This window comes from Jaculus jaculus, chromosome 2 (assembly GCF_020740685.1).
Source record: "Jaculus jaculus isolate mJacJac1 chromosome 2, mJacJac1.mat.Y.cur, whole genome shotgun sequence".
Taxonomy (NCBI): domain Eukaryota; kingdom Metazoa; phylum Chordata; class Mammalia; order Rodentia; family Dipodidae; genus Jaculus; species Jaculus jaculus.
In genome coordinates, this window is record NC_059103.1 from 165012223 (window position 1) to 165030079 (window position 17857).

The window sequence follows — 17857 nt, forward strand, 5'->3', positions numbered from 1 at the left end:
ATAATGCTTCGAAAATCAAGAAAAACAAACAAACAAAAAACAACTAGGCACTATACTCCCTGAAGTTGGCAGGCTCAGGTGAGAGAACTGCTTGCTATGAGCTCAACAACAGCCTGGACTACATATTGTGAGTTTGAGGTCATTCTGGGATCCAGTGAGAGAATATGCCATTAAAGAGAGAGACAGCTGGGCATGGTAGCACATGCCTTTAATCCCAACACTTGCGAGGCAGAGGTAGGAGGACTGCCATGAGTGAGTTTGAGGCCACCCTGAGACTACATTGTGAATTCCAGGTCAGCCTGAGCAAGAGTGAGACTCTATCTCGGAAACCACCCCCACCCCCCCAAAAAAAAGAGAGAAAGAGAGAGAATGCAAACATTGAGATTAAGCAGGCAAGTTTTATTATCAAATGTAACAAGTCTACAAAAACTCAGTAGTATTGCAATAAGTATTACCGCCTATCTTAGTCTTTCAGAGCTTTGGGTAGAGTTAAGGCATCAAGTACAGTGAACATTGTTGTTTTCTGATCTTGAGTGCTAGTTCTTACCAATTTTCAGACAAAATGCTGTTTTTTTGTTTTCCTTTTCTTTCTACTGCAGTTAAAGGGCCATTGATGGTTAGGTAAGGAGGGCAATGTTTGACTCTCCATTCAAGGTGTTAAAATAATGTAAAATAAATGAAAATAGCAGCCACAAAAATCTGCATGGCATTGCATCCAAGCAAAGGACACGAGTAACAAAGAAATATGTGCATTTACTTAATCTGATCACGTTTCCCTTTAGGGTTCTAGGAGGCAGCACTACTAGCTAGCTACTGTCTAATATTGCACGTTCGTAGCAGAAACACGGCTAAACTCACAGTGCTAACCACAGCGTCAGTACTGTTCTAACTGCATCAGTGTTTACCTCCCAGTCTAGGATGCTGACTACTGTCCTAAGCTTTTAAAAGGTTTATTGATTTGATAGTTAAGGCATTAGAGAAAAAGGGTTAAGGCTATCTTAGTATATACAGGCATTCACTTCAGTTAATATATTGCTTTCTAGAATACACTTTTCCAATAGTCTTGTTTTTGTGGTATTAAAACCTATGGAATGTCTATTAAAGTCTGAACCATCAACAATGAAAAAAGTACAATATAAAACAATACATACGAAGCCACAATATTCAGTTCTAGATCAAGTTAGAATTTCTACATGTAGCTGCTTCATTTTTTGGTTTTGCATTTTGGCCCCTACTTCATTCTTATTTACAAATGGTGCCTGCTGGGGAAAAAGATGTGACCAAGGTATGTGTTAAGGAGGGTTTGCTTTTCTTCTAAATTACCCCCAGGCATGTGTGTGGGGTAAGGGGAGGTGCTGGGAACTAACCCTGGGCTTCTAGCATCCTACGCAAGCTCTCACAGACCAACCTGTCTTGGGTGTTTTTTTTTTTTTTTTTTTAATTGTTTTTAGCTGTAAAGCATCATTTATGGCTTACTGGAAAAATATCATGTTTGGAAAATATTGTTTTATTTTATTCCTTAAGTTTGAGATTTAAGGATCTCATGACTAACGTTTAAATTGTCTAGTAAGGATTGATTAGACAAAGACAGGGAAATGGAAAGAAAAGAGTAGGAAAATCCAGAAATTAAACTTCTATGGTGGAGATGGTAGACACAAGTGGAGTATTTTTCAAACTAAAACTTACATGTAGGGAACACCTATGGTGCCACTTTGGCTAGAAGTATGACATTTGATTCCAAATTCACATTTTAAATGTCTATTTGCAATCAGCAGGGAGCCAGGCATGTGCATGCTGCTTGCTATTATGATTTGGCTTCACTGGCTCAATTTTTTCATTCCACCAAAAGATACAGCACAGGCTCACTGCCCAATCGTGCTGGCTGAAAATACTGCAGCCTGAGTGTAGACACATGTCCCCTGAATTGCTTGAAGTCTCCTGTGTCTGAGAGCTTCAGGATCACCATACGTCTTTCAAACACTAAAAAAAAGACAGAGAAATAATGGGACAATGTTAGTGTCTCTAAATAATTAAATATCTTTTAGGAATTAAAGGAAGAGTCCAATATATTAAATACTTATGATGGTTTGAGTTCAATTCCCCAGTACCCAAGTGAAGCCAGATGCACAAAGCATGCATCTGGAAGTTGTCTGCAATAGCAAGGGGCTCTGTCCTGCCCATTTTCTAGGTCTCCTAGCAAAAAAATAAATAAATTATATGTTTTGAAAACAAAGTATGTAACACTAGCAAAGTAGCTGGTATTTTCCACAGCATCCTTCCTTTTAAGGTGTGCTTCCTGTTATGATTATACCTTCCCAACTCAACTCAGTTCCAGTTTTATCAATTCCTTAACTAGGTCCTCAAGTGATCATAACCCATTTGTGATATAGGTTCAAAATAATTTCAAGTGGCTAGAGGCCCTGGCATGCCCATTCTCTCCCTCCTTCTCAAATACATACATAAAAATAAAGTATATTTTTTAAAAGTTTAGAGGCTAGAGAGATGGCTTAGCAGTTAAGATTCTTGCCTGCAAAGGCTAATGACCCAAATTCAATTCCACATAAAGCTAGATGCATAAAGTGGCCTATGCATCTGCAGTTCCTGTGCAGTGGCTACAGGTCCTGGCATGCTATCTGTCTCTGCTTGCAAATAAATAAAGACAAATATTGGCCTGGGGTGGTGGCACATGCCTTCAATCCCAGCACTCGGGAGGTAGAGGTAAGAGGATTGCTGAGGGTTCGAGGCCACCCTGAGACTACATAGTGAATTCCAGGTCAGCCTGGGCTACAGTGAAACCCTACCTTGGAAAACAAAAACAAACAAAACAGACAAATACTAAACCAGGTGTGATGGCACACACCTTAATACCAGCACCCAGGAGGCTGAGGTAGAAGGATTGCTGCGTTTGAGGCCCCCCTGGGGTAAAGGACTCTACCTTGAAAAACAAAACAAAAATTAAAAAGTTTAGGGCTGGAGAGATGGCTTAGTGGTTAAGGATTCAGGTTTGATACCCCAGTACCCACAGAAGCCAGATGCACAAGGTAGCACATATGTCTGGAGTTTTCAGTGGCTACAGGCACTGGTGGGCCCATTCTCTCTCACACGCAAATAAATAAAAACAAACTTTTCTTAAAAATCAGGGCTGGGGAAATGGCTCAGTGGTTAAAGGCACTTGCATGTAAAGCCTGCTGGCCCGGGTTTTATTCCCCAGTGCCCATATGAAGCCAGACACACCAAGTGGCAGATGAGTCTGGCATTCACCTGCAGTGTCAAGAGGCCCTAGCATGCTCTCTCTCTACCTTTCCCACTCTCTCTCTATGTTCTCAAATAAAATACAATCTTTAAATTAAAAAAAAAGTTTAAAAATCAGGGCTGGAGAGATGGCCTAGTGGTTAAAGAAACTTGCCTGCAAAACAAAAGGACCCAGGTTCAATTCCCCAGTACCCACGTAAGCCAGATGCACAAGGGGGTGCACGCATCTGGAGTTCATTTGCAGTGGCCGGAGGCCCTGGTGCACCCATTCTATCGCTATCTATCTCTATCTTTGTTTGCAAATAAATAAATAAATAAAATTAAAAATTAAAAAAAGTTTAAAACTCAGTAAGTCAAAATTCCAAAAGTTAAAATTATACTATAAATTTCAAATAATTTCTAGCACTCAGGAGGCAGAGGCAGGAGGATTAGCCAAGAGTTCGAGGCCACCCTGAGACTACACAGTGAATTCCATGCCAGCCTGGGCTAAAGTGACACTCAACCTCAAAATAAATAAATAAATAAATATTAAATAACCTCTTTTTGTTAAGACATTAAAATCAGAAGCATTAAAAAAAACACTAAAATCAAGTGCTGGAGAGATGGCTTAATGGTTAAGGCACTTGGCTACAAAGTCTAAATACCCAGGTTCAATTCCCCACTACCCATGTAAGGCCAGATGTATCAAGTAGCGCATGCATCTGGAGTTTGTTTGTAATGGCTAGAGGGCCTGATGCGTCCATTCTCTCTATCTGCCTCTTTCTCTGGCTTAGCAGTTAGGATGCTTCCTGGAGAAAAGCCTAATGACCTAGGTTCAATTTGTTAGTAGTCACGTAAGTGGCACATGTGCCCGGAGTTCACACGCAGCAGCTAGAAGCCCTGGCGTGCCCTTTCTCTCTTTCCCCCTTCTCTGCATGCAAATAATTAAATAAAAATATTAAATCTTGGGTTGGAGCGATGGCTTAGCAATTAAGGTGCTTGCCTGCAAAGCCTAAGGATCCAGGTTTGATTCCCCAGTACCCATGTACCAGATGCACAAGGTGGAACATACATTTGGAGTTGGTTTGCTGTGGCTAGATGCCCTGGAGTGACCATTCTCTCTCTGTTTCTCTCTCAAAAAATAAGTAAATAAATTTTATGTTTTGGCTTTTCAAGGTAGGGTCTCACTTTAGTCCAGGCTGATCTGGAATGCACTATGTAGTCTCAGGGTGGCCTCGAACTCTTGGCAATCCTCCTACCTCTGCCTCCCAAGTGTGCTACCATGGCCAGCCAAACAAATACTTTTTTTTAAAGGGCTAGACTTGGGCTGGAAGGATTGCTTAGTGGTTCAGGCGTTTGCCTGCAAAGCCAAAGGACCCCTGTTCAATTCTCTAGGACCCACGTTAGCCAGATGCACAAGGGGACACGCATTTGGAGTTTGCAGTGGCTTGAGGCCCTGGCGTGCCCATTCTCTCCCTCTCTCTCTCCCTCCCTCTTTCTTTGTCAAATAAATAAATAATAATTTTTTTTTTTTTTTTTTTTTTTTTTTTTTTACAAAAGGCTAGACTTGCCTGCCTGCTGTCACCATTTGATTGACTGTGGTACTAGAGATCAACTGCATGTCTTCACATACAATAGGCAAGTGACCTTACCACTGAGGGTACATCTAGGCCCTATGAAAACGAGGAAACTGAAGCAGTGATTGAGCTCCCCGTCAGCCATGCATGTCTATGAGGGTCAAGTCTGTGAATACTGATGAGCTTTCCAGAGAAGACGATGCATCAAAATGGATTACACACAGAACTCATTCTGGTTACTCCCTGCACAAACAGGCCGGGTATGGCAGCCATGCCTATATTCTCAGAACACTCAGGAAGCCAGCCTGGTAACCGTTACACAGCAAGATCAAACAAGCAGTGTCACAACTACTTTCATAATATTCATATTATATTATCATTACCATTAATAGTCTGAAATAATACAAAGCATATGGAAGGATATGTATAGGTAATACACAAATATTATATCACTTTATAGAAGGTTCTGGAGCAGCTGTGGATTCTACTAACCACAACAGTCCTGAGACTCATTCCTGTCAGATTCTACCCCTATTGTGTCTTACTGATTTTAATATTTATGAACTTTCCTAAGTAAATGACAAACAGGGATGAAGATAGAAAAAAACCCAGTTTCATCCTTGTTTCATATGGCCATTTTTAAACATGGTTGACTTATTAATAATGGATTCTATGATTGGCACAAATTTAAAATTGAATTATTTCAGAGGTACAGAAATTCTTATTTGTTAGCAATTCATGTTTAAAATATGATTTACAGGGGTTGGAGAGATGGCTCAGTGGTTAAGGCACTGGACCTTGGTTTGATTCCCGCGTAAGCCAGATGCATAATGTGGTACATATGTCTGGAGTTCATTTGCAGTGGCTGGAAGACCTGGTGTGCCCATGCTCTTTCTTCTCTGCCTCTTTCCTTCTCTCAAATAAATAAATATTTTATTAAAATATAGTTTACAAAGTCACTGTAACTTAGCTCTCAGCTTAATACAGTGTGCAAAGAGCTTTTTCTTGGATACAGATTTGAAAAAACGTTATCAATTACATATGTGATATGACAGTAGAGGGAGGAGGGGTGGAAAAAGGTTTAAGCAGTCATGGAAGAAGGAGGATATTGAATTGGAGGTAGTGGTAGGTAGGGTTAATAAAAACTAGGATGTATGAAAAACCCCTAAGGAAACCTAGTACTTTGTAAGTTAGTTAGACATACTTTTTCTTTCTTTCTTTTTTTCTTTTGAGGTAGGGTCTCTCTCTAGCCCAGGAAAACCTGGAATTCATAGTCTCAGGCTGGCCTTGAACCAGCAGCAATCCTCCTACCTCAGCCTCCTGAGTGCTGGGATTAAAGGCACATGCCACCATACTTTTGGCCAGGCATGGTGGTGCACACCTTTCGTTCCAACACTCGGAAGGCTGAGGTTGGAGGATCACTGTAATACTGTAATAAATCCTCCACCCCTTGGCTGTGGAACTGACAGTGATTGTCTTATGAGGAAGAAAAAACAACGGCTTTGCAGTAGGAAACTAGAACACACAGACTTAAGAGAGCACCACAGACTTTACGTAGAATCACATTCCTGAAGTGCAGCGTATCACGGGAAAGGAATCTCACCACCAGTCATGTTTCCTAACACCCATTAGCCGAATCCTAGCAAGAAAGACTGAGAGTGCGCAGCTGCTTGGACCCTGCATGTGTGCCGTGTGAGTAGGCCTGGGTTCCCAGTCCCCCGAGAAGTGGTTTGCCAACTTCCCAGTTCCCCTGTGCTGAACCTGGCAGCAAGAACTGAGAGGATAAAGCCCCCCTCTCATGTCAGCCAGGGACCAGGTGAGAAACCACAGAGGAACTAGCAAGACAAGCAAGAGTGACACTTCAGTTGCAAGCGTGACAACCAGGGCCAGGATGACGGAGACAGACACTGTGGACACTCACAACGCACCCAAGCAGAAATTCAGGGGCTGCGGAGAGCTCAATGCTAAAGTAGACCAGAAACATACTCACAAAGACTTGGAATTTAATGGAAGACAGTGATAAGTGATAAGATAAGAGGTCTACACCACCACATCTGCCATTTTTATGTGTATTCTAAGGATGGAAAAAAGCTCCTCATATTTGTAAGGCTTTGTCCACTGATCTGCCACCCCCCAAGTGCCTAGGTATATTATCCTTAAATAAAAATTTTTATGTATTTTACCCCATCATAAGCAAAGTTCCTTGCATTAAACTACTCCAACTTCGTTAATCTGTCCGGACCCAAAAGGGTATGAACATGCAAAAAAGAATGTGCTCTCATCACTGTAAGACCGGAGAACACCTGCTCCTACTTTGTTCTGTGGGAGAACCACTGAAAATGACATACACAAAAATCTTTGCTTGCACCTCAGACATGGACTCACAGTTCTCAAAGAATACTGGCAACTCCGTTTCTTTCTTTCTTTCTAGGTAGGGTCTCGCTCTAGCCCAAACCAACCTGGAATTCACTATGTAGTCTCAGGGTGGCATCGAACTCATGGTGATCCTCCTACCTCTCTCTGCCTCTCAAGTACTAGGATTAAAGGCATGGGCCACACCTGGCTAGCAGCTCCATTTCTAATTTAGATTCCATACAGTAGAGCCCACAAGATGTGAACTATGCAACTTTAACCCTGAGCCATCTTCCCAGTTCCTTATCATTTTTGGTAAAATAAATCAATGTTCAAACACAACGTTTCCTTTTATCTCACAATAAAATGCAATGCTCATTGATCTACGCTGCTTAAACACTATGTCCTCAGATGACAAAATCCATTCTAGTCTCCGGGTTTTCTCACACTCATATCTCATTAAAGAAAAAAGGGGACAAGGCTAGGGGCACATGCCTTTAATCCCAGCACTTGGGTGGCTGAAGTAAGATGACTGATGTGAGTTCAAGGCCAGCCTAGAGCTACAGTGAGATGATGCCCAAAAAACAAACACACCATGCCTGCAAAACCAAAGGATCCGGTTCGATTCTCCAGGACCCACATAAGCCATGCATCTGGAGTTTGTATGCAGTGCCTGAAGGCCCTGGCATGCTCACCCCCATCTCTTTCTCTTGAATAAATGTTAAAAAAAAAAAAAAGAATTAGAAAAAGGGGAACCTTCTCATCAGACTCCTAAAATACCTTATGATCCTTGGACCTTTCTAATTTAACTTTCATGTCATAAAGCCTTACCTTCTTTTTATGAGGATGGTCTAACTGCTGGGGCCCTTAAATACAAACCCATTCTTTGGGTAGAGTCCTGGCCTGGTCATTTGTGTGTGCAAGTCCATCCTCGGCTGCATACTAAAATCCAAGTTAAAACAAAAAGGATCAAAAGATGGACAACCTGTTGCTGGGCATGTTATTTCAATGCTAAATATATCAACAAATGGGTATGACATTTATACTGTAAGAAGCAACACTGGAAAAAACCACATTTAATAATTGTTAATACCAAATCTTCATTTCTTGCTTAACATAAAAATAGTCCTTCTGGCTGGGCATGGTGGTGCATGCCTTTAATCCCAGCACATGGGAGGCAGAGGTAGGAGGATCGCCATGAGTTTGAGGCCACCCTGAGGCTCCATAGTGAATTCCAGGTCAGCCTGGGCTAGAGTGAGACCCTACCTCAAAAAACAAAAAACAAACAAACAAACAAACAAAAATAGTCTTTCCGAGGACTGGAGAGATGGCTGAGTAGTTAAGGCACTTGTTTACAAAGCCTAACACTCAGGCTTCAATTTCCCAGTATTCACATAGAGCCAGATGCACACAGTGGAGCATGCACCTGGAGTTTGTTTATAGTGGCTAGAGGCCCTGGTACACTCATTCTGTCTGCTTGAAAATAATAAAAATATTTAAAAACACCACCACCACCCACCAGACCATAATTCAAAAGGACCAAACCTACCAGGCGCTGGTGGCGCACACCTTTAATCCCAGCACTTGGGAGGCAGAGGTAGGAGGATCACCGTGAGGTCAAGGCTACCCTGAGACTACATAATGAATTCCAGGCCAGCTTGGGCTAGAGTGAGACACTACCTTGAAAAACCAAAATAAATAAATAAATAAAAACCAAACCTGAGAGTCTGTCCCCCCCCTCCAAACCACCACCAAGATAGGATCTCACTCTAGCTCAAGCTGACCTGGAATTTACTACATAGTCTTCTCAGGGTGGCCTTGAACTCTCGGCGATCTTTCTGCCTCTGCCTCTGCCTCCCAAGTGCTGGGATTAAAGGTGTGCACCACCATGCCCAGCCAAACCTGTGATTTTTTTTTTTTTTTCCAAGGTAAGGTCTCACTCTAGCCCAGTCTGACTTGGAATTCATTATGCAGTCTCAGAGTGGCCTGGAACTCACGGCAACCCTCCTACCTCTGCCTCCCAAGTGCTGGGATTAAAGGTGTGCGCCACCATGCCTGGCTGAAACCTGTGATCTTAATATTAATAGTACAGTTTCTATACCACTGGGATATCACATAGTAGAACAAAGTTTGCAAGAAATTGAATATTTTTGTTTGTTTTTCGAGGTAGGATCTTACTCTAGCCCAGGTTGACCTGGAATTCATTATGTAGTTTCAGGCTGGCCTTGGATTCACACCACTCCTGATACTTCTGTACCATGTCCAGCTTAGAACAGAAGATTTGATAACAGGACTTCAGCATCATATACAGCTTTAGCTATCAAAATGCCTCTTTTTGAGCTGGGCGTGGTGGTGCACATCTTTAATCCCAGCACTCGGGAGGCAGAGGTAGGAGGATTGCCGTGAGTTCGAGGCCACCATGAGACTCCATAGTGAATTTCAGGTCAGACTGGGCTAGAGTGAGACCCTATCTCGAAAAAAAAAAAGCCTCTTTTTGCCTGGTGTGATGGCATATGCCTTTACTCCCAGCATTTAGGAGGCAGAGATAGGAGGCTAGGCTAGCTATGAGTTCAAGTCTAACTTGACAGTACATAGTAAATTCCAGGTTAGCCTAGGCCAGGGTGAAACTACCTCAAAAAATGAAAAACAAAAAAAATTAGAGCTGGGGGTGGTGGTGCACACCTTTAATCCCAGCACTCAGGAGGGAGAGGTAAAAGAGCTCTGTGAATTCAAGGACACCCTGAGGTTATATAGTGAATTTCAGGTCAGCATGGGCTAAGAGCAATAGAGTGAGATCCTACTTTGAAAAACCAAAATAATAAATAAATAAATAATCATATTAACTTTTTGAAAAAGTGTAATTTTGAAAATCCTTGCTCAGACTCAGTGACTAAAGATGCATGCTTGAAAATCCTTGCTTGTTCTTGTTTGATATATTCCATTTGCAAATCAAATGAACAGAACAACAAAGCTGCAGTAATTTGATGGAAGGAACTTTGCTTATGTTGGGGTAAAACATACAATTAAAATAAATAAATAAATAAATAAATAAATATATATATATATATATATATATATATATATATATGTATTCCCTCCTACCTCTTGCCTCCTGAGTGCTGGGATTAAAGGCGTGTACCACCATGCCTGGCTATCTGTATATATATGTATGTGTATACACACACACACACACTCTCTCTCTCTCTCTCTCTCTCTCTCTCTCTCTGTAATCCTCTTACCTCTACCTCCCGAGTGCTGGGATTAAAGGTTTTTGCCACCACACCCGGCTTATTTATTTATTTGACAGAGAGAAAGAAGAGAAAAAATTTATTTATTTGACAGAGAGAATGAGAGAATGGGCATGCCAGGGCCTCCAGCTGCTGCAAATTAACTCCAGATGCATGCATCACTTTGTGAAACTGGATTACATGGGTCCTGGGGAATTGAACCGTGGTCCTTTGACTTTGCAGGCATGTGCCATACCTCTAGCCCATAAAAAAATTTTAAAGATAATGCACTGGGGAGATAGGTCAGTGGGTAAAGGGACTGCCTTGCAAATGAGGACCTTCTTTCCATCCTCAGAATACACATAAGAATGCCAGGTGTAGGGCTGGAGAAATGGCATAGTGGTTAAGGGACTTGCCAGTAAAGCTCAAGGACCCAGGTTGAATTCCCCAGTACCCATGTAAACCAGATGCACAGATGGACATTTGCCTGGAGTTTGTTTGCAGTGGCTAGAGGCACTGGCATGTCGATTCTCTATCTGCCTTTTTCTCTCATAAATAAAGAAATATTTTTTGAAAATGCAAAATGTATCGGGGCATGGTGGTGCACACCTGTAATCCCAGCACTCAGGAGGCAGAAGTAGGAGGATGACCATGAGTCTGAGGCCACCCTGAGACTACATAGCGACTTCCAGGTCAGCCTGGACTAGAGTGAAACCCTACCTCAAAAACAAAAAACAAACCCACAACAACAAGAAGTGCCAGGCGTGATGGTGCATGCCTTTTGTCTCAGTACTTGGGAGGCATAGGTAGAAGGATGGATATGAGTTTGAGGCCACCCTGAGACTACACAGTTGTGGGTCCCTGGGTTCTGAGCACCCTCCCCCCTAGAAGGTCCCCAGGCAACCAGGGTGGGTGAGTGACAAGAATCACTCCCGGAAGATAGTTTCGATGAAGAGCTCTCCTGGTTTTTGGTTAGGGCAATGGGTTTAGAATCTGAGGGCAGGGGGAGGGTCCTAAGGGGATTGGTGGGTTTAAATATTGCTAGCCTATGCCTAGGGACAGCCTTTCCAGCATACAGGGAGTCAGGTGCAGCAGGTAGGGAGTCAGGTGATCTACAGAGGGTCATAGGACTATGTGTTTGTAAATTGACTGGTATTGTTTTTAACACTGGTAACAGGTACTGCCTATACTGATTTTTATTTTATTTATTTGAGACAGGGAGAATATGAGTGGGCATGCCAGGGGCTCCAGCCACTGCAAATAACTCCAGATGTATATGCCACCTTGTGCATCTGGCTTATGTGGAACCTGGAGAATTGAACCTGGGTCCTTAGGCTTCACAGGCATATGCTTTAGCCACTAAGCCATCTCTCCAGGCCTTTTAGTTTTTTAGAATGAGAGAGGGAGGGAGAGAGGGAGAATTGGCACACCAGGGCCTCAGCCACTGCAATTGAACTCTAGATGCTTGTATCACCCAGTGGGCATGTGTGATCTTGCAATTGCCTCACATTTGTGAGTCTGGCTTATGTGGGATCTGAAGAGTTGAACATGGGTCCTTAGGCTTTGCAGGCAAGTGCCTTAACTGCTAAGCCATCTCTCCAGCCCTTAAATATTTTTTAAAGTTTTTATTTATTTGTATGTGTGTGTGTGGACACGTCAGAATCTCTTGCTTCCACCAATGAATGCTTTATGTGGGTAGCTGGGAAACTGAACCGAGGCAGGAAAGCTTTGCAAGTAAGTGCCTTTAACCACTGAGCCATTTCCCCAATGTCAACATCCCTTTCTATGAAGCTACAACTCACCAATTCAGCTAGTGTGAGTGAGTGAACCTCAGCAATTCCCACTCTCTACCCTCCCCAGCACTAGGATTATAGATTTCATCACCATACCCCACATTTCTATATGGGTACTGGGAACTCAAACTCAGGTTTGTAGGACAAACACTTTACTCACTGAGCCAAGTCCCTAGCCCAGAAGGTAACTTTGTAACCCCCTTCAAGGACCTTCAAAGACAGCTTAATTGCTTAAGGGAGAATGAATTATCTGACATATGAAGAAAAGCTTGTTAGTATGAGAATGAGGAATAGTCTATTTCTAGGTAAGCATATGCTAAGCCAGACAAGTAACACAACATAACTTTTGTCCATCTTATGTTGGCCAGGGGGTGATGCACACCCTCTGCTCATGCCATCGTTTCCCCCTGCTATTGTGGAGCTTCTCCTCAAGTCTGTAAGCCAAAATAAACTTCTTTTTCCCAGAAGCTTCTCTTAGTTGGGTGATTTCTACCAGCAATGCGAACCTGACTGCAACAATATTCAAAGTCCTTAAGACAATGCAGTGACTTGGTAAGTTTGTGGTGCTAACATCAGAGGTGTTGTGACTGAGATCACAGACAGCACAGGCAGTTTGTAACCCATGCTAGCTGAAACCAGCTCAGCAGACAACACAGCTCTTACATGCTCTAGGACAAAAGTTTTTGGGATATTTTAGGATTTCACTATTTCCAACTTTGAATAATTCAACTTATTTCAGTTATAGGGGAAAATGGCAATTTTTGCTAGCAGGAATGAAAAACCCACAAGTAACATTTTTAGATGTTAAAGACAAAAAAGAGGGTAATTAAGTGGCATTAAAGAGAAAAACTGTTTGCTCAGATGAACTGGCAAAGAGCAGATTTTGTTCACTGTCATTAACATGTGACTCTCTTTGTTGAGAGAGAATGGGCATGCCAGGGCCTCTTGCCACTGCACACAGCTCCAGACACATGTGCCACACTGTGTATATATCTGGCTTTATGTGGGTAGTGGGGAACTGAACCCATAATGAGACAGGCTTTTTCAACCACTAAGCCATCTCTCCAGCCCCAGGTCTCATTCTTTCTTCTTCTTCATTTTATTTATTTACTTAGGGGGGAGAGAGAGAGAGAGGGAGAGAGACAAAATGGGCGTACTAGGACACCCTGCCTCTGAAAACGCACTCAAGATTCATGCAACACCTGTGCATCTGGCTTTACTTGGGTATTGGAGAATCAAACTCTGGTTGTTAGGCTTTGCAGGCAAGTGCCTTAACTGATGAGCCATCTTGCTGGCCCCTTTTTTTTTTGAGGTAGGGTCTCAGTCTAGCCCAGGGTGACCTGGAATTCTCATGGTAATTCTCCTACCTCTGCCTCTAAGTGCTGGGATTAAAGGTGTGCACTGCTACGCCCAGCAAGACTCAATTCTTGAGGATAAGTTAGGAAACATTTGATAGACAAGAGTGGAAAACCAAAAGGAACAACACAGGTCAGCTTCACTAGAGTCCACACCAGACTGTTTTATGGAGGACTTGCCAAACACTCCCCAGCCAATTATGAGTATTCAAATGAGTTTCTCTATATGTATGTATGTACATATGTATATGTATGTGTGTATATATATGTGTGTGTGTGTATATAGATAGATATGTTCCTTTCTTTTTACCTTTCCCCAGGTTAGGCAGGCAGAAACTGATTTTTTTATTTTCAACGTTAATTCTGCAGTTTTGGATTTTTATTGATTTTATTTATTTTGTTTTTCAAGGTAGGGTCTCTCACTCTAGCCCAGGCTGACCTGGAACTCACTGTGGAGTCTCAGGGTGGCCTGGAACTCACAGCAATCCACCTACCTCTGCCTCCCGAGTGCTGGGATTAAAGGCGTGCACCACCATGCCCAGAGTTTTGGATTTTTATATACTATCAAAATCCATGTCTAAGTGTTTTTATTTATTTATGTCACTATTATTTTTGATAGTGCTTAGGATTAAATAAGTACTCTTCATCCCTCTTTTTCCTTTTCTTTTTTCCTTGACATAGGGTCTCATGCTCTAGCCCAGGCTGACCTTGAGCTCATGACGATCCCTCCTACCTGTGCCTCCGAAGTGCTGGGCTTAAAGGTATGTTCCACCATGCCTGGTTTCTTTTTCTTTAAAAAAATTTATTTGCAAGCATACACACTTATTATATACAAACATACGTATACATCTATATTACACACACACACACACATCAGAGAGAAAGGCAGAGAGAGATAATGGGGGAAGGGGGAGAGAATGGGTGCACCAGGGCCCTCACTAGCTGCAAATGAACTCCAGGCATGTGCCATGGTGCATCTGGTTTTATGCGGGTACTGGAGAATTGAACCCAGGTTGTTAGGCTTTCCAGGTAAGTACCTTAACTACTGAGCCACCTTTCCAGTCCTCTCTTTTTACTTTTTTCTCTTTCTTTCTCTTTTGCTTCTCTACCTCCCTCATTCCCTTCCATTCTTTCTGAGGCAGGGTCTCGCTCTAGCCGAGGCTGAGCTGGAACTCACTCAGGCTGGCGTCAATACTCACAGAGATCTTTCTACCTGCCTTCTGACCTCTTTTCTTTCTATTTTGAGGCAGGGTCTAGGAAGCTGTTCGGGCAGGCCCTGGACTCTCAGGAGCGCACAAAGAAGTGGTGGACTGTCACTAGTCTTATTGCCATCACCATCACAGCGCTGGGGTTAGAATCCAGCCAGATGCGGTGGCGCACACGGATCACTGTGAGGTTGAGGATAGCCTGGGACTACAGAGCGAGTTCCAGGTTAGTCTGGGCTAAAGTGAGACCCTACCTTAAGGAAACAAAAAAAGAATACAGAGTTGCACATACATATACACTTGGTAGAGGCTCTACCAATGAAGTGCTACCACAGTTCATGTGTTTTGCTATTTGTGTGTGTGTGTGGGTGGGGGGGAACGGTTCATTTTGGCTTAAAAACTCGATGGGGAAGCTCCATGATGGCAGGGGAAATGACAGAATAAGCGGAGGGTGGACATTACCCCCTGGTCAACATAAGGTGGACACTAGCAACAGGTGAGTGTACCAAACACTGGCAGGGGGGCACTGACTATAATACCCATAAACCCTGCCTCCAGGAGGTGTTAGTTCCCAAATCTCCATCAGCTGGGAACCTATGCTTTGCCTTTTTTTTTTTTTTGGTCTCTTAGATAGGGTCTACGTATATAGCCCAGGCTGGCCTCAAACTGAAGATTCTCTTGTCTTGGGCTGCTGGATTGTAGGAATGCATCAACATATCTGTCTCCAAGTACCTTTTTGATATGAAGGATTTAAAGGTTATCCTCTTGGATCACGTCCCAGCTTAGGCACTTTTCTACTTTACTTTCTGCTTTATTTTGTTAAAAATAAAGGTCTTAAGTTTAGGAAAAGAAAAAAAGTAAAGAAAGGAAGAAATCAAAGATTTAAGAGTTGATTTCAAGAATAACTCCTCCTTAGTCAATTCTGCTCTGCATGACAGTAACCAACAGAATACATGGAAAGAGGGTTATGAGAAAGAATCACGGCAGTACAGAAAAGCCCTAATCTGGTCAAGGGATGAGTCTCAAGTTAGTTCCTCAACACTGAATCTGGATTTGTCACAAGCAAATTCATTAGCAGAGGCACACAAACTTGCGTATCAGTCAGTTTCTTTCCTGGCTGTGTTCTATAAGCAAGTCACTTTAAATAATAAGGGCACTGAGAATTTTTCTTCTTCAAGCTACTGACCTGGTAACCTTGGAAGAAGTTAAGAATTTCCTTAACTCCAGTATTGTAGGCCAAGCCCTGCATTCTGACCACCGTGCCAGGCTGTGGTGGGACACCGCTAAGATTAGCAGCTGTAGGGAAGTAGCCAAGACTATTGGGCGAACCTGGGGGGCTAAAGGGAGAGAAAGCACAGTGAACCAACAGGAACATACAATGTCCAGTATTTACTCTTAAAAAAAAAATTACTTAAGAACCCAGCATTTTTGAAGGTGATGCTTCTCATACTTTCCTGAGTCACCTTTCCTTAGACAAGTAAGAATCCTGTAGTAGCTCTGTCTCCCATTTCCACAAGAGCCAAAAGAAAACCAGAGTTAAATATAGGGCTTCCCCAAATCGCTAAGATTCTTAAAGAGAGCAAGGAGAGAATTAAGCCTGCAGAGTCACTCAACCACAAAGCACCACTTCCAAAGCCCAGATTATTGGCATTTAACTGGCTAGTTTTCAGGAACCCTAAGACAGCAAGAGGTACAAATACAAAGGACCAATGGGAGCCACAGCCAGAGACCAAAAGTATCCAAAGTAATTGCTCCAAAGAATGGACTGTACCCAAGCAAATGTACAGCACACGAATGTCACAGCACAGCAAAAGACAGTGACTAACATCATTTTTTAACAGGAAAGAGAAAGTGGGATTATCTGCCATTAACATGAATGGAAGAACGAGCCAGGGGCCTGCAAGGAACAAAAGCCACATAAACACCAAATATGTGTAATGACTCTAATGATTCTTCTTTCAAATAATTAGTTTTACATGACCCCCACAGTTTTTCCTTTTTCTGTTTTTTTTTTTGAGGTAGGGTCTCACTCTAACTCAAGCTGACCTGGAATTCACTATGCAGTCCAGGGTGGCCCTGAACTCAGTGACCCTCCTACTTCTGCCTCCTGAGCGCTAGGATTAAAGGAGTGTGCCACCATGCCCAGCTTTAAATACCATTTTTTAAATAAAGTCATTAGCTTGAGGAATAATAGACACCCAATGTTATGAACTCCTGATAATCTTTCTCCTGGGTACTCTCCCCCCCTACTTTTTTCCCCCACGTTAGGGTTTCACTCTAGTCCAGGCTGACCTGGAATTCACTATATAGTCGCAGCATGTGCTCGAGCTCATGGCAAACCTCCTACCTGTGCCTCCTAAGTGCTGGGATTAAAGGCGTGTGCCACCAATCCTGGCTTAATTGTCCCTTTAAAAAAACACACACAAAACTTTATTTTTATTAGAGAAAAAGACAGGTAAGGAGGGGAGAAGAATGGGCACACCAGGGCCTCCTGTCACTGCAAATGAAGTCCAGATACATGAGCCACCTTGTGCATCTGGCTTATGTGGGACCTGGAGAACTAAACTGAGGTCCTTTGGCTTGCAAGCAAATACCTTAACTGCTAAGGCACTTCCCCATTTTTTTTTAATTGTTACATTTCTAAGACGAAATAAACAGGAAAATACATTTTAAAAATCTTTGAGAATAGCTGTCCTATGTGATGGTACCAGATGGACCTCTCAGCCTGATGCCAACTAATAGCACAGAAACCATGAGCAACCCAATTTGCCTAACTTCAGTTTCTTCCTTTGTTAATTAAGGATAATGAGAATCTTCCACTTCACAGGGCTGTTCTTCAGAATCCATGACTCAATATAGCAGATTACTCCATAAATTTCTGTGGCACATTATCTCTCCCTATTTTTTCATTCACAAATTAATAAAGCCTGGAACTAAATCATCCCAACTACACCTAACCTTTAGGTCTCTAAAAGCTGTAGTCTTCAAACTAATGGCAAATTATAGCACTTGGGAAGACTTTTACATAGCTGTCTAATATAGTATACCCCCATTAAAAACAAACAAAAACAGAAGCCAGGTATGGTGGTGCACACCTTTAATCCCAGCACTCGGGGG

General features: G+C 42.5%; 1 protein-coding gene across 6 annotated transcripts in view; it reads right to left on the reverse strand.

Annotated features, from left to right (window-relative positions):
- Positions 1-378: 378 nt before the first annotated feature.
- Positions 379-17857, reverse strand: part of Esrp1 (epithelial splicing regulatory protein 1) — a 73721-nt gene continuing 56242 nt past the window's right edge. For 4 of the 6 annotated variants that reach the window (XM_045143686.1, XM_004656939.2, XM_004656940.2 and 1 more), the window contains exons 15-17: positions 15927-16077; positions 7992-8102; positions 379-1980 (exon numbers count right to left, since the gene is read on the reverse strand). In XM_045143686.1, coding sequence (XP_044999621.1) covers positions 8028-8102; positions 15927-16077 — 226 coding nt within the window. In that variant the 3' untranslated portion in view covers positions 379-1980; positions 7992-8027. The remainder of the gene's footprint in view (positions 1981-7991; positions 8103-15926; positions 16078-17857) is intronic. The other 2 variants (XM_045143687.1, XM_045143688.1) reach the window with 2 other exon arrangements.